This window comes from Corvus cornix, chromosome 10, assembly GCF_000738735.6.
Source record: "Corvus cornix cornix isolate S_Up_H32 chromosome 10, ASM73873v5, whole genome shotgun sequence".
Lineage (NCBI taxonomy): Eukaryota > Metazoa > Chordata > Aves > Passeriformes > Corvidae > Corvus > Corvus cornix.
This window is the reverse complement of record NC_046340.1, coordinates 17,103,598-17,118,454: the sequence shown is the minus strand read 5'-3', so window position 1 is coordinate 17,118,454 and position 14,857 is coordinate 17,103,598. Positions and strand designations below refer to the sequence as shown.

At 38.0% G+C, this 14,857-nt stretch overlaps 1 protein-coding gene across 10 annotated transcripts in view; it reads left to right on the top strand.

The window, feature by feature from the left end:
• HERC1 (HECT and RLD domain containing E3 ubiquitin protein ligase family member 1) overlaps positions 1 to 14,857 on the top strand; it is a 102,721-nt gene that overhangs the window by 19,785 nt on the left and 68,079 nt on the right. For all 10 annotated transcript variants that reach the window (XM_020583506.2, XM_020583505.2, XM_039557582.1 and 7 more), the window contains exon 2: positions 12,737 to 13,692. In XM_020583506.2, coding sequence (XP_020439095.1) covers positions 12,763 to 13,692 — 930 coding nt within the window. In that variant the 5' untranslated portion in view covers positions 12,737 to 12,762. The remainder of the gene's footprint in view (positions 1 to 12,736; positions 13,693 to 14,857) is intronic.

Sequence of the window (14,857 nt, the reverse complement as noted above, 5' to 3'; positions counted from 1 at the left end):
AGCTCTTATCCCTTCGTGGGGGCTTTTTGTGCTTCTTCAAAGCTCTATAAACTACGAATTCTGCATTGTGCTTCGGCTGAGGTCCTCGGAGCCTGTGCTTTTCCCTATGAACCTCATGAATGCGATTGTAGTGCGGCCGTGCATTTTTCCTCTAAGTGTTAAATGCATCTCTGGCTATGTGCATCCCAGGTGGACCTGGCAGGTGTCACAGAATTAATCTGAAAATTGTCATGTTTGCCTTCATCAACTGTGTGCGTGACTGTAGGTAGGTGTTCCGTGTATCTCCAGACCTGTCGTCTGAATTGCACCGTCTTACCGTGGCATGTTTGCTGGCTCTTACTTGCAATACTGAAACGTTATATGTATACTTTTTCTTAGAGATGTTTTATTCTGTATTTCAAAGTGAAGTCTTAGCAGGTGTTTTGTTGTTGTGTTTTGGGGGGCTTTTTAACTGCATATGGCTAATTTAATTGAGGTGTTGCTATATACAAGCTGCTTTTCATGGTTTTTTTTAAGGGCAGAACCCTATTTTTATGCCCTCTTCTTTTCACAGTGTATATAGGAGAGGTTTAGTGCAGTTGAAACATTTTTATTTCTGTTGTCACATACCTAAGCTGATTGTTTCCTCATGAATGGTGTAATTTGCTGTAGCTGGGACCGTGTGCTCTGTATACATATATACATATCCTATATGTCTGTGTACATACCCGTGCGTATTGTCTCATGAGGTTGATCAGATTTGTAGTTTAGCAGAATGTTCTATGCTGGTATTTCATAATAAAACCTCAGAGGTCTAAGTTTACATGTCCTGAATTTAATGCTCCTTGTTAGAGACCCCATATATACCACATCTGCTCCATTGGGATGTGGGGCTGTGGAGGATTTGTATCTCCGGGTTAAGTCTCATGTAGTTTTGGGGAAAAATATAATAGGTATTTAATCTGGAAGGGTAGGCTGTATACCTGGTCAGTCTGTTACTGCTTCCCCATTCTGAGAGGAATTGGTTATTTTGCATGAAAGATTAAAAGCTGTACAATGTTGTGCTACAGGACAGAAGGGCAGTGCCAGTCTTTGGTTTCCTTGTACCTATGAGGAATTTGTTGGGTAACTTTATCACAGTGGTTGTTCTAAAATGAAACATCTTAAAGCTTTTTGTCTCTGAGTACAGACCTGGAGTATTTCCTCTCTGCTCCTATGTTCTTACTTAAATATGTCGCATATGTTTTGTTCTTTGTCTGAACATTAAGACTAAACATGTTTTTGTGGTTGGAAGTATATAAGTTGAAGGGGAAGTGGGAGTGTTGAATTTTTTTTTTAGAAACTGTGTAAAGCAGGTGTTTATCTAATTGTTAATTAAGCGTAGGGATGTAAAGTCTTTGATTTATTTTTGCCGCGGAACTGCTTGGCATAGTAAGAATATAACACAGCATTTTAAAATTCATTTAATCATTGATTTGAAAAATAGTTTACCGGTGAAAACTTGTTCTTCTGCTGTTTCAGAACTGAATTAAATGGATAATAATTGATTAGGAAGTGGCTTAAGTGACTTGACTAAAGATCTTGTTTTGGTTTTGCCTTTAATTTACCAATTTGAGGTAGCCATAATCTTTATTTTTTAAAGAAAACAGTACACTTTATGCAGGTGCTCTGCATATTTTGAAGTATCAGTAATGACTGGAATAGGACTGTTTTACAGATGGAGAAAGCTACGTGTGAAATCAGCAATAATATTTGTGTTTGAGTAGTAAAATCATGTATGTTTAAGTATTTTCATTTAAGAGATAAACACACGTGTAGTATTCCAGTCTTTCTTTTTAGTGTAATTATTCTTGTAATACTCATGGGATAGAGATGCACTTATCCGCATTTTAAAAATAAGTAATGGGACAGAAAATATATGTATTTCAGGTAGACTTGGTGGAGCAGGCATTTGATTTCTGGTCATAGGTTGTTAGGAAGTCATTAGGCAGATCCTGGCAGATACTTAATCTTCTTCTGTTCATGTAACTCAAGAGATTTTTATCTTGTACTGGTGTGTTTTAGTTAAAAGTAGGATGCAGTTCTCTATGGCTGCTTTGACTTGCTGCTGTCAAAGTCGTTGTAGTAAATGGTGAGTACTGTGCTGGTTTCGGTTCTCGTGATTGGCTCTCGGAAGTACTCAAACTCTGAAATTGCTGCCAGGATTTCTTTTTGTCTGTTTCCCTTGTTGTGACTGACAGTCAAGTGGAACATTCAAATCTAGTAGGTGTTAGCTTTTTAAAAACATCTGAAGTAGCCCTCAGAAATCGAAGCTCTGCTGTCATAAGGCTGCTTGAAGTAACTGCCAGTGTGCTGCAGCTGCTTGCTGTGCATTAGAGTCATTCAGAGTAACCCTTGTAAATTCTTAATATAAAAAAAAAGAAAACAAAGCCACCCTGGAGCCCAGTGGCTACAGGATTTTCCCCTCAACAGCAAGTGTAATTGTGACCTTGGAACTGGCCAGGTATATTCCCTGGCCTGGACTGCCTGTTGTGATTGACCTGATGTCACCAAGCTAGTTGGGGGGGTGTTCAGGTGGCTCAAGCAATCATCTCTGCTGGGAGCTGGAATTAATTTGCTGCTTAAAGAATAGCCTGCAGTTTGAGTCCTCTTTACTAGTAATAATTTTTGTTTTTCTGTCTAGGATTGGATAATACAGAAATTTCATCCTCAAAACGTTTCCTTACAAACAGAAGTTTCTTTTTCAATTGGTTATAACAGGGGCTCTCTAAGTCAAGAAATGCAAGTGTTAGCAGGAATCATTAACATGAAGGAGCATCCACAGTTTTCCTGGGCAACCTGCTCCAGTGTCTCATGATGAGATGTTTCTTCTTTATGTCCAATCTAAACCTACCCATATTCAGTTTAAAACCATTTCCTGTTGTACTGTCACCGCAGGCCCTGATAACAGGTATTTCTCCATTTCTCTTTTACGTCCCCTCTATATCTATATCTATCTATCTATCTCTCTATATATAATCTCTAAAGGCTGCAGTCCATCTTTCTGCTTACATACAGCTAACTTGAAAGTTAAATGTGTTTGAATTTTGGCTGTCTGTACATGTTGTACTTTCCTGTCCATTGCCGAGTTTCTCAATTTCAAGTCATGATTTCTAGCAAATACATCTTCAAAATGTTTGTAGTTTTTGCAAGAAAATATCTGTTTCTATGTATTGTGGTGGTTGAAAATACTGTAACTACACGGTAGAAGTACAAGTTATTGTACCTTTTGGGGAGAGTGATAGTGCTAAAACCTTACCAGAGTTTTTATCCATTTTCCAGTGCAAGATCAGGCACCTTTCTTTGCTCAAATTGTTGGGATGGTTTTGATGCATGGGGATTTCTGCTTCTCAGCTCCTCTTTTCACTAACTGCTTTTGATGACTGTGTATGTGGAGCATCCTGCATTCTCAGCTTTTGTTTCAGTAACCTTAAAGCCATCTGAAGAAGTAATGGATTAAATTGATTTTTCTAAGTTTATCTGCTGAACAGTAATGATAATTTTTATTTCTTCTCTGCTTGGGTAGATTTTGTACAGCCCCCGGGGGTTTACATTGACAAACCATGATTAGGTTTTTGTATCACTTTTTTTTTAAACCTAAGGGCAAAAGGGCAAATAGCTTTACTTTCATATTAACTTAAAAATAACTTTGTCTTCCTTTGGTCTGTCTCCCAAAAGTTTCTGGAATAACCAGTTGTGACCCCAGCTGAAAGCATAGGGTTATATTGGTTTCAATACTCTACCTGATAATGAATGAATAAATAATCCCACAAGAACCTAAAATCATGTAGGAAAACTAAAATTGGAAGAATATCAAGTAGAACCTCACCATGGCTTACTTAACAAATATAAGGCTAGGTGGAATCCAGTATTTGGAAAGAAAAGTTGATGGTTGTTTGCATAATTAATCTTATTCTGAATGATGATGTCATTCATTTGGTTTCCATACGCTGAGCAGGAGGCTAATACAAGGAGGAAAGATAGTGGTCATTGTGCTCAGTGGAGACAGATGTTCACATGAATTAATGCTGGTGTGTATTTCACTGTAATGTTTTAGGAGTGAAGAACAATGTGCTGTAGCTGCTGTTCTTGCTTGCTTTTTCTGGGTTAGTTCCTTTTGCTCCTTGCCTTCCCATTCTAGATTTGTAAGAGACCACGGCTCATTTTTTCTTAATTGTTTTACTGTCTATCCCCTGTTACTTAGCACCACTGTCTTTTTTTCTTTTTTTACTGCTTCTGATGACACTTTTTGTCTCTTTGCTTTCAATTCTTTGTGAATTTGTAGTAATTTCTCTGCAGTGTCAGTATTTTCTAATTTATCATTTTCTCTTTTTCTTTCCCATGACTGTGTTGGATGGATTCCATTCACCTCACATCTGTCATGACACTGTGTGTAGACTATGTGGATAGGCCAGAAAGAACATTTGAAGAATGCTGCCTTGCGTAGTGACCTACAGTGCTTTTTGGCACCAGTGGAATATTGAACAGACAAATCTTCTAGGCAAAATTACCTCTTGTTGGTTTCAACTGTCATAGTGTCCCCTGGCCATGAGCGATATGAAACATCCTGCAGGTTTTGCATTTCTGTACATTTCATACTGTTGGCCTATGACAAGGCAGGATTTTTTAATACTTTTATATATTCTTGGTTTCTAAATCACCTTTCAAATAAAAGGCTGTAAATATTGTTTGGAGCCTTGATACCTGCTGCTAAGTCCTATATATACAACCCCTTATTTATGGAAAAAAGGGAAGCAAATCAGTTTGGTTTAGTTGTACTTTAAGATACAAAATTTTAATAAGGATTGCAAAAATTGCTGCACTCTACCAACTGGCAGCATATGAAGCAAGATTCTTACTGGGACTTTGTGCCTCCTTTGAAAGAAGTATGAAAGACTGGAATGATAAAAACTTAAGGTAATCTGTCATTTTATGGAGCATCAGGAACTGTTAGGACTGGAACTTGGCAAAACCAGAGAACACTCCTTCTGTTGCACAAATTAAAGGTACAGCAGTATGTTGAATTCCACATGCAGCTCTGGAATCGTACAGATTAGGAATTTGACAGAATATTGAGGTAATAGTTTAGTAGGTGTGGATACAGACTAAAGACTTTGGTTTACTGGAAAGAATGTTGCATTTATTTGGATTAACAAAATAATTTAGAAGGGTTCTAAGTGCTTAGGCTATAAAACTGAAATGTTGCAACTTTGAAGAGATTCTATTTGTATAATGGAGTTTTAATACTGTCATCACAGCGAGGCAGTAAATAGACACATATTGCATCAGGTTTTCTGTCATATTTTAAGTAAATTAGCTTTCCCAGAGCTGTGATTGGCAATGAACTCAGAACTTCTACTTTATCAAAAACTTACCTAAAATAACATCCCAGAATAAAGTTTTTCAGTTGTCAGTGTCCCTTGCAGTGAATTAATTGAATTATATTCTTAATGCGCTAGTGGAATTACCTGATTATCCTGATTGTGAAATCTTTCCTGAGTTTGAGTTTTGTGTGAGCCACAAAACGCTTGATTCTTCTCGGCCATCACAGAAGTTAATTTCTCACTATTGCAAATAAAGCTTTAACTACTTGTAGCAGTATCAAGAGCTGTAGTGTGCTCTGGCTGCCATCTGTTTAAATATTAGATTTTCTAGTCCTTTTTAGAAACCACCCAGGTGATGTCATGTTGAAGGTGCCTTGAGCATAGGAGGTACTCTAGGAGCCGCTCATGTTTAAAATAGTAAATGGAACTGCGGCGGGCGCTAGGAAGCTCATTGTCAATGAACACACAGTGAAGAACTTTGTATATGTGTGTGGTGCAACACCACAGGCAGACAGTGAATAGAATTGAGTTTCACAACCAGATCTTTGTATGTTCGTTAATTTTGGTGTTTCCTGCCTTTGATTTGACTGTACAGACGTACTTCTTGCATTACAAGCTTTTGTAATTAGGTTCCCATAAAATAAATGTAGTCAGCATCTTAGAAAGGTTGCTGAAATTGCTGATTGCACAGAGGGGGAGAGTGAGTGCTCGTGAGGTTTATTTTTCCTCTGAGAAAACTTTTGATTTTTAGGACATATAATATTTGTGGCTTTATAGGTGCAGATTTTCAAGAGCTTTGCAGCTTTCAGCTACTTTTGTAGGAGATCTAAGAGCCTGAGCACTTGGCTTCTGTCAGAATAATTGTTTTTGTGTGTGCTTGATACCTGCTGTAGTCAGACCAGGTTAAAGAACATGGTAGTATCAGTGTGTGTGCTAGTGTCACTGATTTAAGAAAATGGATTTTCTTTATACTGATTGAAGATGCTATATATAATTTTATACATTTTATATGTTTGAAAATCTCCATGGACTGTGAGAAGTTCTGCCTTGATTAAAGACTAGGTTAAAATATATTCCCCTTGTTTGCTATGTTCATTTGACAACACTTTATGTAAGATCAATTTTGCTTTTTATCCCTGTATTACAGTGTTTACTTCTTTGGCCTTGTACAGGGAGGAAAGCACAAAGCTGTAAAATAACAATTAAGCAGGAAGATTCAAATTTGTACAAGCAGTGGGAAATCACTGTGCTTTGAGATTTACCTACATTTCTGAGCTGATTGTTCACATTTTCCTTTCCACAGCCTGAGCAGCAGTTGCACCTTCTTCCTCCTTATCTGTGGACCTGTATTATTATTGCTTGAATACCAGTGATTACTTGCATTTGGCAATGAGGTAGAGCCACTGTGTTGGAGATGATGCTGTTTTGGGGAAAAAAGAAAAAAATGGGCCCTAAAATCAGCTCTTCCCCTCCACATGTTTCTCTCTGTTGATAAGCTGAGTGTGTGCGCTATGGACTGAAAAAGCAAAACACGTTTTGTGGGGAAACTGTGCTGTTACACTCTCTACTTCTTAAAATAGCAAGGCAATAATCCTGTCTTAGACTTTTTAAGGATCTTTTCTACAGCTTTCTTTTAAACAAAACATAAACCCCTCTGTTTTTCTCTTGTCTCGACTTTCATACTTACATCTCTTCCTGCAGGAATTTAGTGTTACCTCTCTGGAATTGCCTAGAGCTGTTCTTTATTTTCCTGTTTCTCCCTCAAAATGAGCTACAGAGTGTGATGTAGCCACACTGTACAGCTTCTGCCCAGTCTCCACCTTTCTTTAAATTGTCCCAGCAATCTTTCTCTTAGATCTATGTACAGCAACTTTGGAGGAGTTTTTTTTAATCTAAACCCTAGAAGGGAGCTTCCTGTTTACTTCTGTTAGGACAAATTTGTTGGCTGCATGTAGGTGGTTCTTGGGTGAAAAATTCCAGTATCTCCCATAATTTCCGAGCTGACATGGAAAAGGAAGGACTATGGAAATTCCTTCAGGGAAGTGTATATATTCTGTCCAAGACCCATCTTTCCTGCTGGACTCAGAAACAAGATCTTTATAACCTTACAGACTTTAACCTTCAACCCCATGCTGAAGTCCTTTGTAAATTATTCTCATTTCCCCCTGTGCCCTTGGAGTATAAGAGTATCTGGGGCAGTTTCCAAATTCCTCAGTCCTTTGTGTTGCAGTCAAGAACTTCCCTTACTAACTTCTTTAGTAATGTTTTTTTCCTCTTTAGTGAGTTCTTATTCTTACATTTGAAGGTGATCAAAGCTGTCCCACTTCCCTCAAAGTGAGAAGACCTAAATACTTCTTGGTTTCCTGAAGCTGTAGTAAAAATCTGAAAAAAATACTTGTTCTTAGAGTTTGACAGTCTTCATGTCTGAGCCAACCAGGTGGATTTTTGAGAAATCTTCAGTGTTTGCTTTGTTCCCTTTCTAGAAAAATCTACTCTTTCTGTAGCGATTTTAGGAGATGGTGGTAAGTGGCTGGAAAATCTACTGTTACTTTTCAATTATGTTTTACCTTTTGTATGACACGTTATATAAACACAGAAATACATTCTCCATAATTTTCTTGGTAATTTCGCTTTGGTGTCAACTGTAACACTTTGCAAGAATTATTTCACTTATAATAAATAATTGTTACAGAAAGATTACTTCTGCTTCAGACACATATGCATGAAACAGTGAGATTTTTGTAGTATCTAATATGAATGCCAATATAGATGTGTGTGTATATATATATATACACATGTATATATGTATATATAAAAAATATTGAAATGTCTGTAGTGGAATACCTATTCTGTTGTATCTCCTGGTCAGTTTTACATTAAGGTGTTAGTCATCCATGCAGTCAGTGACTTGGTATTTTATATATAAAATAAGCAAGCTGTGATTAATGACAAGATCAAGTTCCTCTTTCTGTTTCTGTGTTTAAATTGCTGGGGTGGCAGAGAAAAGGAAGAAACAGCATTCATAGTTTATCTCTTATTCCTGTTTCATGGAAATAACTTGTAAATATAGTTAGATGCACCTCCAGTCTCTTATTTTATTCTTATTTGAGATAGGGGAATAGTTCTTTTTCCTTAGAAAAGATGCAGTTTTTCTCAGTAAAAGAATTGGCTGTTTGGCCTATTCGATTAGTGATATAAACTTAATTTTAATATGCCCAGTAGTCTGTTGTATTTAATAATGACTTGCAACAGGCCTTTCGCACTTTAATACATGTGATTTATTAGTTATTGTAGGCAAGCTTACACCACAAAAATTAACATTTTAAGTGACCTGTAAAAATTAGCTGGTGGTTTCAGGCTGAATTAATTCCTATTTAAGAAAAAACAAACTCTTTAATAACACAGAATACTTTAAATTTTTAAAAATTGTTTGCTAGGCCACTGAAGACTGCATACTTTCCCTGAAATATGACAACTTTCCTCTTTTTTCCCTATATTTTAACTCAGAACGGAAGACCTTAAGTGTATCAATTATTATTAGTGTTTACTCTGTCTTGCTGACAAGCATTTGCACGCTCTTGGTTTTGCGTTTATTTTTTCCTTAAGTGCAGCAAGTACATTTAAGCCAAAACTTCTTAAAAATCATCGTCTAACTAAATAGAGGAACAGAAATATATGGATAAAGGGGTAATGAAATTTGTCATCAACTTTCTTTGAGTTCTTGGCTGTGTGGAAATGCATGCCAATCAATTACTACAGTTTCAGAATTATTAGGGGTTTTTTGTAAGTTGATTTCTTTTAATTTGAAGTGCATCCTATTACCTCCCATCTATGCTTACTAGTTACTGCAAGATGTGGAGACTTGATTTTGAGCTTAGAATTCAAGTGGTAGTTTGGCTGTTTGGTGTAATTGTTTACATAATGGGGAAAGCCATGAACAACAGAGGAAGTACCTGGTTTTGACTTTTGAGCTTGAAGAGACAGAGTCTGAAACCCAGGGGATGCAACATTCAGTGTGCAGTGGGATTCAGCTTTGGAAGTTACAGGTTCGCCTTCAGGTGCACTTAAAGCAGTGGTCTGATAAAAGGAAAAACAACCTTTGTCTCTGCTGCAGGTAATTTCCATGTTTCTTGTAACATTTAAAAGAGAGCTCTCTCAGGCATATTTTCTTCCATAATTTAAGTGTTTTACTCTCCTCTTAGCTCAGGCAAAAGCCTTCCCTAATTATATTTCCCGTGTTTTCACAGGTTTCATTTTAAAATTCTTTTCCTCACATTCCCTTTCATCTGATGTAAGAGAAACAAACAATAGTTGGCGTCCAGTGCAGTGATGGCTAACAACAGCTCTCCCTGTGTTTGTGCACATATTCCAGTAGAGGATTTGATGAACCCGAGCCGTTCCTTGAGTTCAGCTGCAGCACTGGCTGTGGTTCTCAGGACGAACAAGCTCTGAAGGCAGGCTTAGTTACCTTCATACGTCTTCCCCTGCAGCTCAAGTTGCTGCCACTGCTATTCTGAAAGAAAAATTCATCATCCAGGATGCATAGAACTTGGCTTTTAGGGTTTGATGTATACATTTTGTCCCCACTGTTCCCTGGAGTAAGCTTTTGAAATAGGTGTTAAATTTAGTAACATTGTTGGAATCCTTGTTCAGCTATGAGTTTTGAGTCCCATTTTAGTTGACTTACCAGTTGGCAACAGTAAAATATTTGTGAACATTTACTCCCCCAAAATGCTGATTTCCTCAACAGGAACTGTGGTTCTAAAAGATATGACAAATAAGTTGTGTTCCACATCCTCACAGTTTACTTTTTCTTTTTTTCCCTGAGGAGCAGGAGGAGAAAGGAAAGAATAAGGGCAGGGGAGCTGGGCTTTTAAAATTTTTTTTTTTTCATAGAAATCCCAGAAAGTTCTGGGCACTTGAGTTTGATGTGTTTTAAGTTTTCCAGTGTTGAAATACTTGATTAAAGCTGTTGCTATACATTTAGATGGTTTTAAGTTTATGATGATGAAAGAAAAGTACTTTTCTCCTCTTGTCACATGCTTCTGGCTTGTCCCTTTGTGCTTGGCCATGTGATCAGCGTGTTCAGAAAGTGTGTAGGCCTGCACCCTGTGGGACTGGCCCACCCTGCACACTTGGTACCTTCCACATGTTCACCTGACCCTGCAGTGGTCAGATATAGTGAAACAGCAGTGAGCATTCACTTGAGTTTTCAAAGCCAAATGTATTTTCTTTTTGCCTGCCCTAAAAAGAAATGAGATGTTCGTGTCCAGGCTCTGGGCAATTATAAACCTTGTGTTTGTGGCAATGAGCTGGAGGAAGTAAACCTTACCTATGCATTGTGCTACCACTGTTACCTGGTTTCTGTGTAACTTCAGTGATCTGTAGTTGTTCATGCAGAGACAGAGATCATTTAGATTTGCATTCAGAGCGCATTTCCAGGATTACCAGCAGTGTCTGGTTAAAGCTTTCTGCCTGTCACATGAAGCTGAATGTTATTTTCAAGGTGGACCAATGTATTTCTTGCAAAAGCTGCAGTAGGAGACTAGGGCGCTGCTAAGAGCTCAGTTTCAAGATTCAGTCTCTATTTTTGGAGACGCATACAAGGGCAGGAGGGAAAAAATCTATCAGTTTTCAGGAAAAGCAGCAGTATTTGCACCTTTGAGGTACATGATCACATTTTGAAGTTTCTGAAAGAAGAGTAGCTGGTGAAAGCATAACATAAAGCCCATGAATGAGTCTGTTCAGGGAACTTCTTAATGGAGTTACATCCCCATGTTTTACCTCTTGCTTGAGAAGGTGCAAACTCCATCAGGTAAGACCAGAGTTTGGACGTTTTCATTAATTGGCCTTACAGTTTCTATTAGGATCAAATGGTAGTTAGCAAATCCTTTCTGACAAGTGAGACAGTGTTGCCCTTTCTTAGTAAACAGGGTCCTGAGTGTAATAGTACCTGTCTGTGTCACTTGGAGGCTGAGCTGTTGGGGAGTTTTGTGGTGTGAGTAGACAGGTGTGTCTTGTATGAAATGCAAGGAATGCTTGCTGCTCTGAATGGTACTTACCAGCTGTGGCTCCAGTTTCTGTGGGATAGACCTGGGTAAGGGTCTGCTGTAGTGCAACAGAAGTTACTTGGATAAGGCTCACTGGGGCTCACATAAAGCTTTTTATGAAGATACTAATCTATTGTTGGGAAAATTTGGCTGAAATAAAAGCAGGTGATTAATAGCACACAATGTGCTTTTTGGGCAGATATATTGGCAGAAGAGCTGTAGTTCTTTATATTTTTAATTTTATGTTTTTTGAGTGTGAAATGTCAAGAAAAAACGAGGACCGAGTTGCACTGCCTGTAACCCATTTCCCTACAAGCATGGCATGGCAGCAACACTGGCTTTCACTGCATGGCAGAGACTCCCTCCACCCCCAGGGGTTTAGTTTGAAATTAGATCAAATAGGGCTCACACTACTACCAAAGGACACAAAACTCTCCTTCAAGAAATTATAGTACTTTTTGGTGAAACTGTAATACATTAGGACTTAAAGGGTCAAAGAACAGAAAGTGATCAATCAGAACCTATGTAACTCATGGTTAATGATTATAAACAGGAATTAAACAAATCTGTTTTGTACAATAGGAGATAAAGCATTACTTTAAAGAAAATTCTTTTAAAATGAGCAGTTTGAAAACAGTCCCTTTGAAGAGGCCTCTTTGCATATTAAGCTATAAATTAGCTTGGCAAAATTTAGACTTGACATCAAGAATCCTCTTGAAGAAACTGAAGTTCTAAATGCTACCAGCATTAAAATTAGTAACTCGAGTGTCTCTTTGGGATCAGAATGTTCTTTTAATTTTTTAATTTTTAAAAATTTTCTCAGACATAGACTTAGAAGAAGTCTGGACTCAACTAGTTGTGGTCAGTCCATGCTCTTGTATGTGAGAAATTTTTCGAACTCAGTGTATGTTTTTGTAATTATGATCTTTTATTCACATATAATAGCAAAATATCATACCATTACGTGGATGATCCTGCAGACATAAATCATCATAGTGCTGAGATACGTTTATCAGCCCTGCACCTTTGTGGTTCTTGACATCTAAATCTTAAATTGCCTTATCTGTTAAATGCTGTTCATGTCACTTAGCAGAATTAAATTTGCTTTGTGTGAATTTTTGTGCATATGGATTTAGAAAATGTAGACTGACTTACGCTAAAATTCTTACATCATGTTAAGTAAGTTGCACAAACATGTAGGTCAGATGGTGAAACTTTGGTAATTCTTGGTGGTTAATCTTTTGCTGCTTTCCTTCTGAAAGGATTATTTGGATTTGTCCTGCTGTGAGTAATAAGATCTGTAGATAACGTTGCACACCTATTGACAGTTTTTTTCATCTTCAGGACTAATGGCAAAGAAGTAAACCAGCATGGCAGCTATGGTCCCACCTGTGAAGCTGAAATGGCTTGAACACCTAAACAGCTCCTGGATCACAGAAGACAGTGAATCTATTGCAACAAGGGAGGGAGTTTCTGTCTTGTATGCTAAGTTAGTTAGCAATAAAGAAGTAGTGCCATTGCCCCAGCAGGTTCTGTGCCTCAAAGGACCTCAGTTACCAGATTTTGAGCGGGAATCTCTATCTAGTGATGAACAGGACCACTACTTGGATGCACTTCTTAGCAGCCAGCTGGCACTGGCAAAGATGGTGTGCTCAGACTCTCCATTTGCTGGAGCTCTTCGAAAGCGTCTCCTTGTGCTGCAGCGTGTCTTCTATGCACTTTCTAATAAATACCACGATAAGGGTAAGGTGAAACAGCAACAGCATTCACCAGAAAGCAGTTCTGGATCCACGGATGTGCACTCTGTCAGTGAACGCCCAAGGTCAAGTACAGACGCACTCATAGAAATGGGAGTTCGGACTGGATTGAGCTTGTTGTTTGCACTGCTGAGACAAAGCTGGATGATGCCTGCGGCAGGACCTGGCCTCAGTCTTTGCAATGATGTTATCCATACTGCAATAGAAGTTGTGAGCTCTTTACCACCTTTATCTCTAGCAAATGAAAGCAAGATTCCACCAATGGGTTTGGATTGTTTGTCACAAGTAACAGCTTTTCTTAAAGGAGTAACGATTCCGAACTCTGGGGCAGATACTTTAGGTCGTAGATTAGCTTCTGAGTTGCTTCTTGGTTTGGCTGCCCAACGAGGTGCCTTGAGATACCTTCTTGAATGGATAGAAATGGCTTTAGGTGCTTCAGCTGTAGTAAACACCATGGAGAAAACCAAGTTGCTGCAAAGTCCAGAAGGGATGATCAGCTTTGATTGCTTTATGAGTATATTGACCCAGATGCGACGATCTCTGGTAGGTATAACCAGCTTTGGTCTTTCTGCACTGCAGTGTGGTTGCACTCTTAATTGAATAGTTTCTCCACACCGAATGCCAGTTTGCTGAGTATGTTAGGGGGCTTTTTGTGAATTATTTTCCCCTGTATTTCCACCATCTCTTTCTTTCCCTTCCTGCCCACCTGCTTCCTCATAGGTAAAGATGAAATGGTAAATAATCTCTGTGTTGTCATTTTTAGTGTTATGCTTTAACTTCAGGGAAAGAATTGAGGACATACTTGATCCACTTGGACTTGTACATTTAAGTTCATAGCAAAAAAAGTTAGAAATTTCAAAGTTTTATAACACACCTTGTTTCCTGTTATTTTTATTGGACGTTCCTACTCCCTAATTCACCTGGGCCTCTGCTTATACATCTTCAGGATGTTCAGCAGTTTTGCTGATGCTCAGAAATTAATGTGGTAAGAAAATGAGCTAAATTGGAAGTGTGGCACACTGTTTTGTATGTTGAGCGCTTACTTCTGGTCCTAGATGAATATTACTTTTAAAGGTATGAAATTACTGCACAGTATGCAGTCGGAAGCTGTTCCAAGCTTCTGCTTCATGTGCTCAGACTGAAACAGGGAATGACTTTTTCCCCTCAAGTGGTCGTTCTTTTCTTTCAAGCTTATAGTGCTTATTAATAAACATAAACCTTAAAATCTAAAAAAGATTCTAAAGAAGATCTAAAAAATCTTTTTAAAGAATGGAGTCCGTGAGAAGAGCATGGCAGTGGGAGTATCTGAGTTGGATTAAATGTCCTGATGGGCAACTTTATTTGTTGTTGGTTTTGGGCTATATATACAATTAGAGACCAAAATATGAAAGATATGTAAACATTAATTGTTAGCAGTAATTTCAAAATAATTATCACTTTAAACACAAATAACTTGCATTTCATTACAATATAGTATTAGGAGAAATTAACTCTAAACACAGATACTTTCACAAAACTGAATCAGTAACAATGTTGGACTAGCACTTGTGACAGTTTGGTTTTCCTAAAGTGTATGCAGATATCACAGCTCAGGAGAGAGGTAGTGTACTTATGCTTATAGAAAGAGCCATTCATTTCTGCTTAGCTATAAGAACAAATCCCTAATGTATTTTGTTCAGGTGGACTGTTGCTGTATTGGAAGTGTGCT